The sequence below is a fragment of the Lynx canadensis genome, chromosome C1, assembly GCF_007474595.2.
Source record: "Lynx canadensis isolate LIC74 chromosome C1, mLynCan4.pri.v2, whole genome shotgun sequence".
Lineage (NCBI taxonomy): Eukaryota > Metazoa > Chordata > Mammalia > Carnivora > Felidae > Lynx > Lynx canadensis.
In genome coordinates, this window is record NC_044310.1 from 31,351,520 (window position 1) to 31,368,317 (window position 16,798).

A 16,798-nucleotide genomic window follows, 5' to 3' on the forward strand; every position below is an offset into this window, starting at 1 on the left:
AAATTCTCCGGTCGGTCCCGCCTCATACTTACATTCTAGGAGTGAAGCCCAGAAGTCAGTACCTTAACAAGTCCTCTGGGTGATTCTGACACCAGCTGTAGTTCGAGAATCACAGATCTAAGCAAACCAGCTACCTATTCAGTCCCTAATCTCCTCACTGCCTTCCTGAATGAGCGGGATAGTCACAGCATGGGGGTGGAGGTGTGGAAGGGTTGTGATGAGTCTCAGGATAAGCCCAGCCAGGGAGAATCAGCCAGGCAGCACCCACCTGTCCCAGCACTGCCTCCTGGGCCGGGCAAGGGAGGACACGGGCCCCAAACTGCAGCCAGACATGATGGGCACAAATGTTCCAGAAAGCGGCAGTCTGACCTCTCTGTTGGGGCCATTATAGATGGCCCAAGCCAGCCAGCTCCTGCATGCTACCTATAATTCTAGAGAGAGAAAAATTGGAGCCCCACAGGGGGCCAGAGGCAATCCTTAGTCCTTATTTGTTGCATGAATGAAGCCACATGGTGGTTCTGGCATTCACAACCAGACCCTGGCTTACAGCTCCTTCTCTCTGTCTCCTCTCTGCCTAAGCTCCAGACATTGATCTCCCTTCTGCTGTCCCAAGAGTGGGTGTCTGTGTGAGGACCCCTCAGGAGGACCGAGGTAGCCTGAGGGATCACACTGATTCACTGATTTGGAACAAGTCTATCCCTCCTTCCTGAGCCCCATTTCTTCATCTGGAAGATGGGGATAATTATTCAGGTGCCTGGGACACAAGATGTTCTTTATCAGATTTAATGTATCTGTTCCACTGTATTGAGCATCTGGGGTGGAGAAACTCTCAACCAGTGCATGAAGGCAGGGGAAGTGAAGTTCAGGGGCTTTTTAAACAGTTTACCACATGGAGCTGGTCAAGGTCAGAGACCTGCCTTCTCCTGCCTTCTCCGGAAGGGCGCTGGGGGAGTCCAACAGGTCAGGGATGGATGTGCTTAGAGCTTTGGGAGCCTTCTCAGTGGGTACAAATTGGGGGCTTTGGTGACATGGTGCTTTAATGTTTGTTTCATGTGAATTTCTGCTATTCATTTACTCAGTCTATGAAAAAAATAAATAAAGCAGAGCAAGGAGAAAGAGAGTGGGGATGGGGCTATTATTCTGGAGAGGGGGTGGTTAGGGAAGGCCTCTCGGAGGAAGTGATGTTTGAACGGAGACCTGGATGAGTAAAGGAGCAATAAATAGGCAGAGGAAGCAACAAAGCAAGTGCAAAGCCTGGAGGTGGCAATGGGTTTGGTGTTCCAGGAATGGCATGGAGGTCGGGGTCAACGTGATGGAGGCGGGGGAGGGGAGGAGATGAAGTCTGAGAGGTGGGGTGGGGGCCAGAGCTCATGGGGCCTTGCTGCACATGCTGAGGAGTTTAACGTTCGCTCTCAAATGTGATGGGAATTTGGAAGTCAGGGGAGAGTTGGAGGAGAGTGATGGCGTCCAACTTTGCATTGTAGGAAGATCACGCCAGCTTTTTTGGAGAGAGTGGGTCACGGCTGGGCCAGAGTGGAGGCAGGGAGGCCAATCAGAGACGAGGTGGTGGCGGCTTGGTCAGGATGGTGAGCTGTGGACTGTGCAGGGATTTATTCTGAAGGTAGAGCCAATAGAAATTGCTAAAGGGCAGGATGTGGAGGGTGAGGGAAAGGGAAAATCAAAGGCAAGTCTTAGATACTTGGCCCGAGCCCCTGGGCGGCAGGTGGTGCCATTTACTGGGATGGGGAGACCGGAGGGAAACAAGATTTGAGGGCAAATGGAGTTTGGTTTTGAACATGTTTGGTTTGAGAGGCCACCAGACGTCTGAGAAGAGATGCTGAGTAGACAGCTGGACATGTGAGCTGGACTCCTGGGGAGAGGCTGCCACGCCCTGTCACCTGCCAAACGGCAGAAGCGATTATGGTAAAGAGGTGGGGGCAGGATTGAAGGTGGCTCTTTCTCTGTACTTTTGAGGAAATGCATTTTAAAATTCCCATTAGTTTGTTATCACCCCTGTTTATTCTAACAAAATATGAGGAAATGCAGGGAAGCAAAAATGCAAAACAAAGGCCAAATCACTCTTAATCTTGCCACCCAGAGATAAGCCCTTCTGACTCTTGGTATGAATATTAAAAATATCTACATTTTATTTTTTAATGTTTATTTATTTACTTTGAGAGAGAAAGAGTGCGTGTGCATGGGGGAGGGGCAGAGAGAGAGAACCCAAGCAGGGATTCCCCCCACCCCGATTTAAAAAATATTTTTTTAATGTTTATTATTTATTTTTGAGAGAGAGACAGAGACAGAGACAGAGTGTGAGCAGGGGAGGGGCAGACAGAGAGGGAGACAAAGAATCCAAAACAGCTCCAGGCTCCGAACTGTCAGCACAGAGCCAGACGCAGGGCTCGAACCCACAAACCGCAGCGTGAGATGATGGCCTGAGCTGAAATCGGAAGCTTAAACAACTGAGCCACCCAGGCGCCACCCTCTTTAAAAAATTTTTTTTGCCCCCCCCCCATTTTCAAAATATAGGTATTTGGGGGGCACCTGGTTGGCTGTCAGTTGGACGTCTGGCTCTTGATTCTGGCTCAGGTCATGATCTCACAGTTCATGAGCTCAAGCCCTGCATCCGGCTCTGTGCTGACAGCATGGAGCCTGCTTGGGATTCTCTCTCTCCTTCTCTCTCTGCCCCTTCCCTGCTCACACTCTCTCTCTCAACATAAATAAATAAACATTAAAAAAAGTTAAAAAAGTAAAAATTGGGATCAGGTTTTATGATCTGCTTCTTTCATTTAGCCTTTTGTGACGTGTCCATTTTATAGACATAGAAAGAACAGCGTTGGGAAAAATAAATTCCTGAAAGCCTCAGCAGGAAGCCCCTAGCGTGGCCCACTCACCCGCGGATCTGACATCAACTGAGCACTGGGACGGAAGGATTTCTGTCCAGGGCTGGGGTGAAGGCCCATCAAGATTTGGCTGCAGCCCTTCCCAGGGGAGGGGGTTGAATGAGATGACCTCAGCAGGGCGTTGGGGGGGCAGGCCCTCTGCCCCCGAGCCCGGGGTCAGCGGCCTTCCCCCCTCCCTGGGGGATGTGGTTTTCTGTGGTTAATTATTGAACATGAGGAGTGGGTGCTCTCCCCGCTCCTCTCCCTGTGCCTTCTGTCTTCGCTGACTCAGCTCTCGCCTGGAACTGGCCAAGGAAGCCTCCTTCTCACTCATTCATTCAAAACCCTTTGCTGACATCTACCACCTGCCTCCTCTACCCAAGGGCATGTGCTGGGATGCAGCCCTAAGCCTGCCCTCCAAGCAGCCTGGGAACCCCTGTCCAGGGAGGTAGAGCCATGCCCTTCACGGGTCTACCTCCCCATCAGCTTCCACCGTACAGATGTGGAGACTGGCTCAGGGAAGGTAGGGGACTGTATAAGCCGGACCAGGATTTGAACCCAGGTCTCTCTGACCCTGAGCCCATGCCCCTGGCACCGTGAAACACAAATGAAGCCATATGGAAAGTGACGTGGGCCACATACACGCGGGCAAGCACGGGGAAGGGGCGATCTGAAGAGGGAACAGTGAGGCGGAGGGCATCCCCGAGGCTTCCCAGAGCCGAGGGTGAGCAGAGACTCAGCAGGCTCCGACGCTGGGGTGTTTCAGGCAGGATGCCCTGCCAGCCGTCCCAGGCGGGGAGACGCTGGGAACATTTGGGGAACGCTGTGGGTCAGTTCATAAGGGATGTGTTTCCAGAGAAGCCCATTCTTTCGGAGTCTCTTCCAGAGCACATGTGTGTCCGGCACATCCCCCTCCCAAAGAGCAGCGCTTCTGGGAGTCCAGATTCCTTGCGCTGCCTCTGCACGTATTCACGTACTGTCTGAGGCCTCCAGCCTCCCTCCTCATGCCCTTTCCCCCTCTTCCCGTCCACTGGGAAGTGGGGGACCCTGGCTCTAATCTCAACTCTGTCCTGGACATAGTGAGTGACCTTGGTTGAATCCCTTTCCCTGTCTGGGCCTCAGTTTCCTCATGTGTGTGGTTGGGGTTGTGGTAAGTGTTGGCTGAGCTGGCATATAAAGTTCTTCCCTTTTCTAAACGTCTCTCTCTGGGCTTCCCACAGCCCTCAGGGGAGTTCCAGGCCTCCATGGCATGGCTCCATGAGGCCTGATTCCCCTCCCTACCCCACTCTGAATCCTTCCCTCCTTCCCTGTCCTCCCTAGTCCCCTTTCCTTTCATAGTTGTCTCATTATCAATTCCCTAAGAGCCCACGAAGGCAGAGGCAATTGTCCCCATTCTGCAAATGGAGTGATGCTCCTGCCAACCTTGGAGTTCAGAGGGAGCAGAGACCCCTCCCTCAGCCGCCGACCGTGCCTGGCCCCCCAGCTGACCTCTGAGATACTTCTCTTAAGACAGTCTTAAGACCGAGGGCACCACTTGTGAATGGCTGAGCCTGGAGGCGCTTCCTGACTGTGGGAGTTTGAGCTGGTGTGTTTCCACCACCAGCCCAGACAGACCTGCCGCCCCCCAGAGGAATGACCACCTCCCTAGGCTGCAGCCCGCATTGAAGGGAACTGAGAGGCCTGTAACGTGTCTGTGAGCTCAGTAGCCCAGACCTTGGGGCTTCTCCCTTTTTTTGTCCAGCACAGAACCACAACTCCAGGGGACCCTGATTCTGATTCTGCCTTCCAGATAATTCTTCCCAAATCCTCCTGCGACCCCGCAGCCCCCTGCCAGAGGCTCCTCGGCTGTCCTGTCCGTGCAGCATTCTAACCCTCTCCATGCTGCTATTGCAGATTTTTGCTGGTCTTCAGCTGCCTGGTGCTGTCCGTGCTGTCCACAATTCAGGAGCACCAGGAACTTGCCAACGAGTGTCTCCTCATCTTGGTGAGTGTCAGAGTCCGGGTCTGAGCGAGGCTGTGTAAGGTAGCACCTTGGGGTTCAGGGTAGAGGGACAGAGAGGCTTCTCCTACTGTGGCTCAGAGAGTGGCTTGCTATGCTGTGTTCCCGGAGTTGATGGCTGCCCCTCTCTGGACTTCATCTTCTGCTTTAGAGCAAGTGTTGAGGGACCTCCTGCCGCTAAGCCAGGGCTGATGTTGGGCTCAGAGAAGAGGTTGAAAAAGCCCTACTCCTTCTCAGGACCAAAACTGCTAATTCAACCCCTGGTGTGATTTCTCTCTCTCTCTCTCTCTCTCTCTCTCTCTCTCTCTCTCTCTAAACAGAAGCACCTTGGAAGTGGACAGCTGACAGATAGCCACCCCTTAGGTCACCCAGTCAGGGTTACCGAGTCTGGGATAGCTGGGAGGGGGAGGGCAGAGTGAAGCTCAGAAAAAGCCAGACAGCTGGTGGACAGGAAATGGAAGACAGACCGGGGCTTTCAGTCTGTGGAAGGCGCCACGTGCCTTCTGGAATTCTCCTCGGGTCCAGCCAGGTGTAAGAACGTCCAGGAGAGGTGGTCTGAGGAAATCCTGGTACCCCTAACCCAAGGACTCCGGGCTGGGCCGGTGCTGTGTGACCTGGGCCCTCGCTCCTGGAGGGTGGAGACGAGAACTCAGGCCCCTGGTCCCACAGGAATTCGTGATGATCGTGGTGTTTGGCCTGGAGTACATCATCCGCGTTTGGTCCGCGGGATGCTGCTGCCGCTACCGAGGATGGCAGGGCCGCTTCCGCTTTGCCAGAAAACCCTTCTGTGTCATCGGTAATAAGGCCTGCCCTGCCCGCGCCTGACCCCTGACCCCAAGCCTCAGGGTTGACGCCCTGATGCCACCCCTGACCCAGACCCTCGCTGCTGACAGAGATTCCACGACCCTCCCGACCCTTCCCTCCACGCCTCCCACCACGGTCCTCCCCCCTCCCTCCCCCCCACAGCCCCAGGATCGCCCCCCCCCCCGCCCTCCCCTCCCCCGCTCTCCCCCCCCCCCCCCCCCCCCCCGCAGACAGCCCCAGGATCCCCACCGCGGGACCGCGGGTCCTGATGCACGGTGGCTTGGTGAGCTCGCCTGTCCCGCCCCTGCAGACTTCATCGTGTTCGTGGCCTCGGTGGCCGTCATCGCCGCGGGCACGCAGGGCAACATCTTCGCCACGTCTGCGCTGCGCAGCATGCGCTTCCTGCAGATCCTCCGCATGGTGCGCATGGACCGCCGCGGCGGCACCTGGAAGCTGCTGGGCTCCGTGGTCTACGCGCACAGCAAGGTGCGCCGGCGGGACGTCTCCCGGGGCCGGGCCGGAGGTGGGGGGTGGGGCAGGGCCCGAGTCCAGCCCCAGGGTTGGGGAGACTGTGGGCCCGGCGGGGGCCAGGCCACAGGGGCCGATCTCTGAGGCCCGGCAAGGGCCAGTCTGCAGGGGGAGGGCAGGTGCAGGCCAGGAGGAGGGGCTTGAGGGGTAAGGCGTTGAGGGGCTCAGTCGGAAGCTTCTGGTTAGGTGAGTCTGTGTGCACAGCAAAGTGGGGAGCTGGGGCGGGTGGGGGGGACTGGATGTTGGGGTGTGTGGGGTGTTGAGGGGCGGTGGGCCTGGGGACTGAAGTCTGAACCTGGAACCGCGGGGGGGGGGGGTCAAGGGCGGGGCCGGGGGCGTACCCTGAGGTCGGGAAGGCGGGGCAGGGTCTCCCCGGAAGGAGGAGCTGGGAAAGAAAGATGGGCAGCCGCCCCCAGGCAACTCGAAGCGGTGGGGCGCCTTTATCCCCCCTCCAGAACACCTCTCGGGGTCATTCTGGGAAACTCCCACCTGCCCCCCTCTCCCAGGTACGCACAGTATTAGGCGTTTCCTTATACCCCTCTGGCTCGGCCCTCCTGACGTTTTCATCTTTGCTGTCACCGCAGGAGCTGATCACCGCCTGGTACATCGGATTCCTGGTGCTCATCTTTGCCTCCTTCCTGGTCTATCTGGCCGAGAAGGACGCCAACTCTGACTTCTCCTCCTACGCCGACTCGCTCTGGTGGGGGACGGTGCGTGAGGGTCTGTGCAGGGCTGCCCTTCTCCCTGGGACCCTCCCCTGCGTGACCATTGTAACCCTGACTCAAGGTTGAGCGGGCCAGTCTCTGTCCTCTCTGCTAAGGCTGGGACCCCCTGTGACCAGCCCCTGTGTTAGCCCCCATCCTGCCCCAGTAAATCTGCTTGTGCTCCATGTAGTTCCCCACACCAAGCCCTTGTGACCTTACCCCTGACCAGCATGGTGGAGTGATGGGGAGGGATCCATCTATGCCCCTAACCAGTCCCTGTGAGTGACCACAGGGCACCGCCCTCATGATCAGGCTCCTACCTGCCTGCGTCCCAACAAGCTCTTGTGGGTGGCTCCCGAGACCAGCCCTGAGGGTAAACTGTTTGTGTCCCCAGATCACACTGACAACCATTGGCTATGGTGACAAGACACCGCACACGTGGCTGGGCAGGGTCCTGGCTGCCGGCTTCGCCTTACTAGGCATCTCCTTCTTTGCCTTGCCTGCCGTGAGTCGCCATCCATTTAGGATCTCCCATCCCGGGGGAGAGAGGTCCTGGGGGCAGAGCCTGCCAAGCCCCTAGCCCGCAATTGCATGGATGGGAAAGGGACATCTCAGATGGGCAGTGATGGAGACCTTCTCTGCCTTTTGCTGTTCCCCCCCCCCACATCCCCCCCCAACCACGCCTATTCCCCTAGGGCATCCTTGGCTCTGGCTTTGCCCTGAAGGTGCAGGAGCAGCACCGGCAGAAGCACTTCGAGAAGAGGAGGATGCCTGCAGCTAACCTCATCCAGGTACAAGACGCCAAGGAAGCATGAAATGAACTGGTGTATCAACTCTGTGTGTTGACCCACGCGTCCCAGTTTCGCAATTGTGGCTCCACGTTGAGGCTCAGAGAGCAGATGTGACTCTTCTGGGGTCACGTGCCAAGTCAGAGGCAGAGCTGGGATGCTAACTGGGACTGCTAGAAACTTCTCTTGCTCCCTGGGCTCAGTTCAGGACTCACCAGAGCTGCCCCAGTGTCCAGCTCCAGCCCCAACTCTACATGGCCTGCATTGGAATGGGGCCTAGGGCCTCTTGTCCTGCCACAGGCCTCTGTCCTGTCCTGTCCTGTCCTAGGGTGCAGTCATCAGTAAGCTCATTCCACAAGCACTCACACAAATGAATGGTGTAGCTATAAACTGAGATTAAACACTTTGAAAGAAAGAAATTGTTCTCTGAAGAGTGTTTAACAGGGTCCTGGCCTGATCTCACCTTGAAGGGGAACTCAGGGATGATGACCTTGGGAAATTGACACTCGAGTTGAGAGCTGGAGGACTGGTAGGAGTCAACTAGGTGTAGAGGTAAAGGGGGGAGCATTCAGGGTAAGGGAACAGCATGTGCAAAGGCCCTGTGGTGGAGGGGAACATGGTGTGTTTGGTGAACTGGAAGGAAGCTAGGGAGGCTGGAACAGAAAGCTCAAGGAGGAAGGGTTTGGGGAAGTGGGTGAGGGCCAGACCCGAAGGCCACGGGGAGGAGTTTCCCATTTTCCCATTTTCTTAAGAGCAGGGAGGAACCACTGACAGGTATAAAGCAGGAGTGGGTGACATGATCAGATTTGTGTTTTGAAAATAGGTGAATGGATTGGAGGGTGACCCAGGTGTGTGTGTGCGATGATAAGAGGCTCTGGCCACAGTGTGGGCAAGGCAGGGCGCCGGGTGACCTGACTAGCATAGCAACAGACGAGATGGGGAGAAGTGGGCCGATTCTGCATAGTTAGGAGGTGAAATTAGCGGCATCAGGAGTGAGGAAGAGAGTGAGGGACATGTGTGGGGGGTGACTTCCAGGTTTTTGGCTTGCCCAACTGGATGATCGATCGCCTTCCTCCCTGGAGGGGGGACCAGATCTGAGACACGAGGAATGTGAGCTTGGCTGGAGCACGTGGAGTCTGGGGGGCCTCAGCCCCTGAGCAGTGATGTTGACGAGGCAGCTGCATATGCGGGTCTGCGGCTGAGAGGAGAGGGGTGTGCTGGGCGGAGAAGGCTTGGAGCCGTTGCACCTGGATAGTAATGAAGCCCAGGGCACGGATGAGTTCACCCCGCAGGGAGAGGAAAGACGACGGAGGAGACAAGATGGTCCAGAATGCTTAGGAACCTCAGCAGTTAGTGACAGGGCCCGCAGAGTTGAGCCAGTCAGGGAGACAGAGGAGGAACAGCCAGAGGGGTGGGAAGAAAACCAAGGAGCGTGTGGTCTCAGTTTCCCCCACTGTGCTGAGGCATTCTGATAGGGCATGGGCTGAGGCAAGGGCTCCAATTTTATATGAGTCTGTGACTCAGCCCTGGCTTCTCTCGAGTCAGGGTGTGTGCAAGAGAAGCCCCTGCGGGAAGTAGTTCAGGGAATACTGGCACATCCCAGCTTGGCCTGCTCCCAGCATGCCACCCTCGCACTCCCTAATCCAAGTCTGACTCACCCCCACTTATCTCTCCTCCCCAGGGTGGGAGCCCGTCCCCATCCCTGCTATCTCGAGCCACCAGCCCAGCCTTTCCTTCTCGGCATCCCTTGGGGCACAATGGCCGTTGTCCCCCGGGAGCTGGCCTTCCAAGGGGCATTGTAGGGGCAGGCGGCTGGCGCTGTCCAGGCCAAGAGACAGCTGGTATTGTGGTGCCCATAATTAATGAGACAGCTCTGGCAGCTGCTCCCCAGCTCAAGCCAGGGGCCTAGGCAAGCAGGAAGTAAAAATATTCCTGTCCTAGGAGGGTGCCTGGCCAGTGAGGTCAGCAGTGGGCAGTCCCTTAAGGACAAGAGGCACCCGAAGTGGTGGTGGCGGGGGGGGCATCCAGGGCTCAGTTGTGCTCTGTCCATGCCTCCCTGCCCTCCCTAATCACCCCACTCACAGTCTCTCCTTGGCTCTTCTCGTTACCTGGAGGGAGAGGGACAGTCCTTCCTCTTGTCCAGCCCTCATCCCTCCCGCTGCAGAGGAAATCCTGCAAATCTGTGGATGCTGAGGGGTTGGTAGGTGATGCTCTGATGCTCTTTCCTTCCCTCTTCAACCCTGTGGGCAGGGACAGGCAGCTGCGAAAGATGGGGCGGACTTATTAGTAGTAATTATAATTCACGCGGTCAGTATTTATTCCCCTGACGTTTGCAGAGCACCTACTATGTGCTAAAGGATACAGCAGTGACCAAGACACGGCTTAGAGTCTAGGGGGAGAGGAAGACATTAATCAAATGCACAATGAATGAAGATTTACTAGCTGTGGTGGGAGGAGGTACCAGGAGCGTTCAACAGGGGAACCCGGTGTTAAGTGTCTTCCATATGCCAGGCACTGCACTTGGCATTTAATACACATTTGCCCTTTTAATCCTCATGATATCCTGTTAGGTAGGTAGTATTACATCCGGTTTACAGATGAGGAGACAGGGGCTCTGCAGCTTCCCTTAATTTGTCCATGCTAGTAAGGGGCGAAGCTGGGACTGGAAACCCATGTCTGCCTTACAAAACCCCAGCTCTTCCCTTAGACCCCTGGCTCTGATGCCCACCTGCTCCCTACCTTGCGGAAGTCTGTCTGGTCCTGCTGATGGCTATGGAATTGAAGCTGGCCTCTGGCTCTGAGTGCCCTTCAGCCGAGCCAAGGACTGGGTTCCTTTGAGGACAGAGGGCCGGTGAGGGGCTCAGAGGCTTACCTGATGCTTTGTCCCCCTCCGCCTTCCTCTCCCTCATACGACCAGGCTGCGTGGCGCCTGTACTCCACCGACACGAGCCGGGCCTACCTGACGGCCACCTGGTACTACTATGACAGTATCCTCCCATCCTTCAGGTAGGCCCTGCCTTCCGGGGGGGGGGGAGGGGGGCAGGCGGAATGGGCGGGCGTGGGCTGGTGGTAACACCCCTTGGGGACAAGTGGCTGGGACTCAGCCCTGGAGGGTGGGGAAGGGGTGATGGCTCCCGGAGGCGTTATCGGGCTGGCTCTGCAAATCCTATGTAACGCAGAGCCCGGAGTGTCCTCTCTCCCACCCTGTTCTGCCCCAGGAAGGCGGTGGACACTGGGCATGGGGTGGAGCCCTGCCCCATGGGGCTGCACCCCGGTTTCTGGAGAGCTGGCCGTCCGTAGGCTGATCCACAGGGCTGCCGTTCAGGGCGGTGGGCAGCCAGCTCATCTCCCCTCCGAGCTGAGGGTAGGGTTATTCCTTACCAGCCGGGTAGAGCAAGTGTGGGAGGGGCAAGAACGCGTGTGCCAGAGTTGGGTTCACGGACACACCCCAGCACCCGTGTGTGTGAACGTGACCCTATTTTTACTGGCCCTAGCATCTGGAAGTGGGTTCGTCCCACTGGCCCAGGCCAGGGTAGGACTGCCCCCGGGGGTGGCTCCACGAAGAGGATTATTAATAGCCATCTCCGAGGTTTGTGTGGCCAGGTGCCCGGCCAGGCCCTTGGGCAGGAATGGAGACCACAGAGTGTGGCTCAGTCCCGCGGGCAAGCGGGCATCTAGCACGAGGCTGGGCTAGGCTGCTGTGCTCAGCGCTTCTGCGGGCAGGTCTTTTTCCTGATTAGTTCTCCAAGAGCAGCTCTTGCGTGATTCCACTCACCCCTACACCTGGCTCCCCCTCCCTGCTCCCCCCTGCCTCCAGGGGCTTCCTAGGGGAGGAACAGGAGAGAAGGGGCTGGGAAGGGGGGCTCCACTTGACAGGACGCAAGCTCCTACCTCAGAGACAGGGGTCGTAGAAGGAGCCTCCCTTTCCAGGGGTAGACTTGGGGAGTGGGGCAGGGGCTGGTTTGTTAGAAGTATGGTGTATGTGAGACGGAGGGAAGATTTGGGGATAGTGTTGGGCCCTCCAGTAAGAGGAACAGAGCTTTGGTATGGAGATTCTAGGTCCCTGGGCCTGCTGCTCGTTGGAGCTCAGTTTCCCCATCCATACAATGGGAAGGCAGAGGGGAGATATCCTCCTTGGGTTATGGAACCAGGAAATGCCCTGGAGGCTTAGGAAGAAGCTGAGCCCCAATCTGGTCTCCAAGAACCCAGTGGCAGGAGTGGATGCTGCAGGAATGGGAAGCCGGGCTAGCTACCCAATCAGGTCTCTCTCCTGAGCCTCAGTTTCACCTAAGATCCCGTCGGATCTGGAGGGTGAGGATTTCAGGGCTGCCGCTGGCTTCCAGGGAGGCATAGCTTCATGTCTGGGCACTCTGCTTGATGAGCAGAGAGGAGGCTGGATTTGAGCTCCCACTTGCCACCTTCTGAGGGTGCCCTCAAGTTGTGCCCCGCCTGCAAAACCGTACCCAGCAGCCCTGAGGATTTCCCAAGAACTGGGTGCAGAAAAGGAGGGAGGAAGGCTCGTCTCTCCCACCTGCGACCCTGCCTGTTCTGGCTTGGCGTGTTTGGTGAGCACCTCTAGAGGCAGAGCCTGGCAGGATCTGAGCTCTGGAGCTCGGTGCCCACCAGGTGAGCGGGTTGTGCCACGGCCCTGCCTGCCGCTGATGGCGCCCTCTCCTGCAGAGAGCTGGCCCTCTTGTTTGAGCACGTGCAACGGGCCCGCAATGGGGGCCTACGGCCCCTGGAGGTGCGGCGGGCGCCGGTACCCGATGGAGCACCCTCCCGTTACCCGCCCGTTGCCACCTGCCACCGGCCGGGCAGCGCCTCCTTCTGCCCTGGGGAAAGGTAGGGGCCCCCCGGGGCCGCCACCTCCTCTTGCTTCTCCTCCTCCTCTTTCATTCGTTGTCTCATCCTCTCTCAGACCTGCCTGCAGCCACCATGTGGGTGTCTGGGCCTGTTCTGGGGACTCCCCGGCTTTGTCATGAGGCCTGGGCAGTTGTCGTCGGGTGGCCTGACAGGTACAGACGGAAAGCCTCCCTGCAGAGGCCAGGCTGGACTCACCTGTCTGTCACCTGGGGCTCTAAGGGTCTGAGTGGGGGAGCTATCCGCACTGTCCTTTCCCAGCACCTCCTCCATTCATTCCATTGTCCTCTTTCTTTCTCTGTTTCCGCGTCCCCCTCACTCTTCCATCCCTGCACCCCCATCCCTCCTGGGCAGCTGGAGAGAGGAGGAGGCCGCTGGCCACAGGTGCTTACGGCTCAGGTAATCGTGGGCACCATTCTGGGGCATGAGGGCAGGGAACCCCCTCCCCCAGCATGTTCCTCTAGAAGGGGCTTGCCCCTGAACTTGCCTCTCGGGAGTGAGGAGCCAGCTGGAGAGAGAGCTCTGTGCCTAAGAACCGCTCTAGGACCTACGTAAACGCAACCAATGACTAATGCTCTTGTCTTGTGCAACCCTTGTCCGCAGCTTGGCTAATCCCACAGGGTCCTCTTGGGATGCTCCTATAATGCCTTTCTTCCTTACTGAGGGACATTTTGCTGCTCGTAACTGTCTCTTTCCCCTTGACCTGTCTCTCCTGGAGCTTTTGCATCCTGAAAGAAGAACAAAGAAAGAACGATGCTCACCCCCACATAAATGTACAAAATAGTGGAGTTTCAGGCATTTTTGGATAAGGGAAGCTCACGAACTCACAGTATGGGAAAGTGGCCGCTCCCATAGAAGTGTAGCTTTGAGGTCAAGGATTCAATCCCCCCTCATCCCTCCCCTGACCCCTACCCATCTCTTTCTTTTGTTTCATCTTCACACATCATCCCTGATCAGCCAGGTAGACATCTGGGCGTTGAGCCTCAGTTGTGATTCTGAGGCCAGGACCCAGAACAAGGGAGGGGAGAAGAGACCAGCCATTCAGTGATCAGAAGGTGGCGTGGTGAAAGTTTGTCTCTGCCGCCTGATGCTGTGTGTCCTTGAGACAGTCACTGAGGGACTCTGGGCCTCTGGGTCCTAGGCGGAACATCAGCAATGTTTAGGATGATCAGGGGCTCTGGGTTCTCTGGGTTTCTGGGCTTAAAAGGCCTGGGGAACAGGGAGGAGGGAGTGTTGGTGCAAAGGATGCTGGGAACGACATTTCTTCCCTCTTCTCTGTGAGGGCATTTCTGGCCAGGGGCCGAACAGGAAGCAGGGAGAATGAGGGTCCCTCCAGGTCAGGGGGTAGAGGGAGGGGCAGCATGACTGGGCAGGCCAGGCTGGGAGCTCCCTGGAAGAGAGTCCCCGGTGTGGTCCTAGCCGGATTCTCTTGTCCCTGCCTGAAGGCCCTTCACTGTCCTCCCCAACCTCACCCAACCACAGCTTATAGGTAAGACTCAAGAGTTTTGGTATTTGAGCAGCCCTGCCCAGGGCCTGAACCAGTGCTCTCTGGAGCGTCCGGTTTGCTCTGGTCTCACCTTGCCTGGATAGAAAGGTACTGAAAATTGAGACTAACCTGGAGCGGAACACCCCTCCCTCCCACCGCTGCTTCAGGACTCTAGGTCCCCCAAAACCTAGGACCAGATGACTGCTAGGGGCTTGGCCATCACTAACTCCCAGCCTTGTGTCTGTCTGCCCTGGAGTATCTGTGTGCCTGGGGCTCACGGTGATGGTGGTGGAGTGTCCCTTCTTCCCAGAGACCCTAGGGGTTTGAGCTGTGACTTCTAGGACATCAGTCATCAGGCTCAGGCCAAGTGGGCATATCCTCACTCTTGGCTTTCTGGACCTATGGGGTGGGTACTCCAGACAGGACCCCCCCCCACACACACACACACCCACATACACTTATATACTCCTCCTCATTGGTCATCCCCTTAGTGCTACTTGTGGATGGACCCAGGCTGAGCACGTTCCAAGACTACAAGGAACAGAACTTCCTGGGGGATGGTATTGCCAGGGTCAGCACCTCCTCTCTTTGAGGTTTCTCGATGAGGCGCTAAGATGATATTTCTCAAGGCATGGTCCACTGACTTCCTGAATCAGCACCTGTGGAGTGTTTGTTCAAAATGCGGATGCCCGGATGTCTCCCCAAGCCCACAGAAGGAGAATCTCTGGAGAAGAGGCACAGAATTCTGCCTATTTAACATGCTCCCCAGGAGATCCGTGTGCAGATCTTGAGAATCTCTGCATCCTGGGGATGTGGGCTGGAGGATGATTTGGGTGGGGGTTCTTCTCTCCCACCAGCCACAGGAAGCCAGCCCCATCCTGGCAGCCCCCCATGCTCTGCCCACCTGCCCCCTCCCCACTAACCTGTTTGTGTCTTGTTCTCAACTTCCAGCCAGATGTTTAGTAATAAACGGAGTTTCTTTCGGATCCACGCCAGCTGGAGACCGAGGTACCCCCTCGCCTGCTCCTCCTGTCCCCACTCCTCCTTGCCCCAGCCAGTTCGGGGGCTGGAGAGGGGGACAGGATAGGCCAAGGACAAGGTGCATGTGCCTGCCGCCTGCCGTCTGCCTTGGGTCCCTGATGAGCCTCTTACCTTCCTGGGGATGCCTCTGCCAGGTCTGGGGGGCAGACTCTGGAGGGACTCTGCCAGGAGGGACATCGGTAGGAGCCTTGGGATGAGTTCTGGCTCTGCCGCTGACCCCCGTGTGAGCTTGGTCAAATTGCTTCCCTTCTCTGGACCTCAGTTTCCCATCTGTGGAATGGGCAGATTGAACTAGAGGCTCTCTGAGGGTCCTTCCCACTCTGACTTCTGCCGGGCTTTGGGTTTAGCTTCCTGGCTTCCCACTGCCCACCTAGGGACCTAGAAGATGCCTGAAGGAGCTGGGATTGGCACCTCTTCTGCTAACTCTAGAGCCCAACTCTTAAAGCTGCATCACCACTACCTTCCTTGGTACCTGCCCTGTGCTAGGCCCTGCACTAGGGACACAGTGATGAATAAAATGGTGCCTGGAGCGTTGCAAAGAGCAATTGCTATTCAGTGTGATGAATGCAACAAAAGGAGGAAGCAGAGGGGCTACGGAGCCAAGGTCAGGCACTTCACCTCCCAGAGGAGGCCCCAAAAGGAGTGGACGTGAGGGAGGGCATCCCAGGCCAAGGAAGCAGCGTGCACCAAAGCAAGGAGGTGAGAGAGCACAGCCGTGGGAAGGGAGCAGGCAGCCCAGTGTGGCCAGATTTGAGAGTGGTGGTGGGGGGGGGGGGTCAGGAGTGAGGCTGGGGGCAGAGCCGGATCCCGAAGAACCCCAGAGCCCTGCATGAGCATCGTCCTGTAGGCCCTGCCTGGCAGCCTGGGCTCACTGAGTCTCGGGTTTCCCCAAAGTGCCTCTGGAGCTTTGTGGGGTTGAGGGGCCCAGGGGTAGATGGGTGACAGAGCTCCTGGCTGCTCATCCAAGACGCAGTGCCTCTTAGGAATAGGGCTCTGGATCTGAACCTGGCCACCACTCACTCGCTAGGAGACCGTGACCATAAGCCCTGGGGGCCTCAATTTCTTCCGAAGTAAAACGCGGACGGTAATAGCATCTGCTTCCACTCGAACTGGGCCTGGCTCATAGGAAGTGCTGTATGAACGGTTGGCCTTGTTCAATGTGGTATGTTGAGCAGTTAAGGTCTTATTTAAAAAAAAAAGCTTGGAAACCATAGCTGAAGGAAATCGGGATACCCCTGAAGGGTTAAGCCAAGACGTCGCTGGGTTAGATCTGCCCCTTTGCAAGGTGACTTCAGCTATGTGGGCATGATGGCCAGGAAGGGCAGGGCCAGAGAAGAGGGGCCAACATTGAGGCTGCCTCTATAGTCCTGAGAAGAGGGGCTTTATGCAGCACCAGAGGGGTAGGCTGCCTCTTCCCCGCGCAAGCTTGGCCTTCGGTATCAGAATCCTTAGAGTCATTCCATGTGGAAGCGAGCATAGGGGTGGGTCCAGCAAGGCAGTCAAGGGCAGCTTGTGCCCAGAGCTTGCCCCCACCTCCCACCCAGGATAGCCTCAGTCAAGCCTACCCCATCTGGGTTCCAGGCACCAACCGACCCCTTAGGCCAGTTTCTCAACCTCGGCACCATGGAAGTTTGGTTCGGATCATTCTTCACTGGTGGTGGGGGGGGGGCTGTCACGTGCATTATGTAGCATGGTTTAGCAGC

At 57.0% G+C, this 16,798-nt stretch overlaps 1 protein-coding gene across 1 annotated transcript in view; it reads left to right on the forward strand.

Annotated features, from left to right (window-relative positions):
* The window catches only part of KCNQ4 (potassium voltage-gated channel subfamily Q member 4), a 51,751-nt gene that overhangs the window by 25,039 nt on the left and 9,914 nt on the right, over positions 1 to 16,798 (forward strand). The window contains exons 2-9 of the mRNA XM_030327251.1: positions 4,779 to 4,869; positions 5,554 to 5,680; positions 5,999 to 6,174; positions 6,801 to 6,926; positions 7,315 to 7,425; positions 7,616 to 7,711; positions 10,626 to 10,714; positions 12,389 to 12,550. Coding sequence (XP_030183111.1) covers positions 4,779 to 4,869; positions 5,554 to 5,680; positions 5,999 to 6,174; positions 6,801 to 6,926; positions 7,315 to 7,425; positions 7,616 to 7,711; positions 10,626 to 10,714; positions 12,389 to 12,550 — 978 coding nt within the window. The remainder of the gene's footprint in view (positions 1 to 4,778; positions 4,870 to 5,553; positions 5,681 to 5,998; positions 6,175 to 6,800; positions 6,927 to 7,314; positions 7,426 to 7,615; positions 7,712 to 10,625; positions 10,715 to 12,388; positions 12,551 to 16,798) is intronic.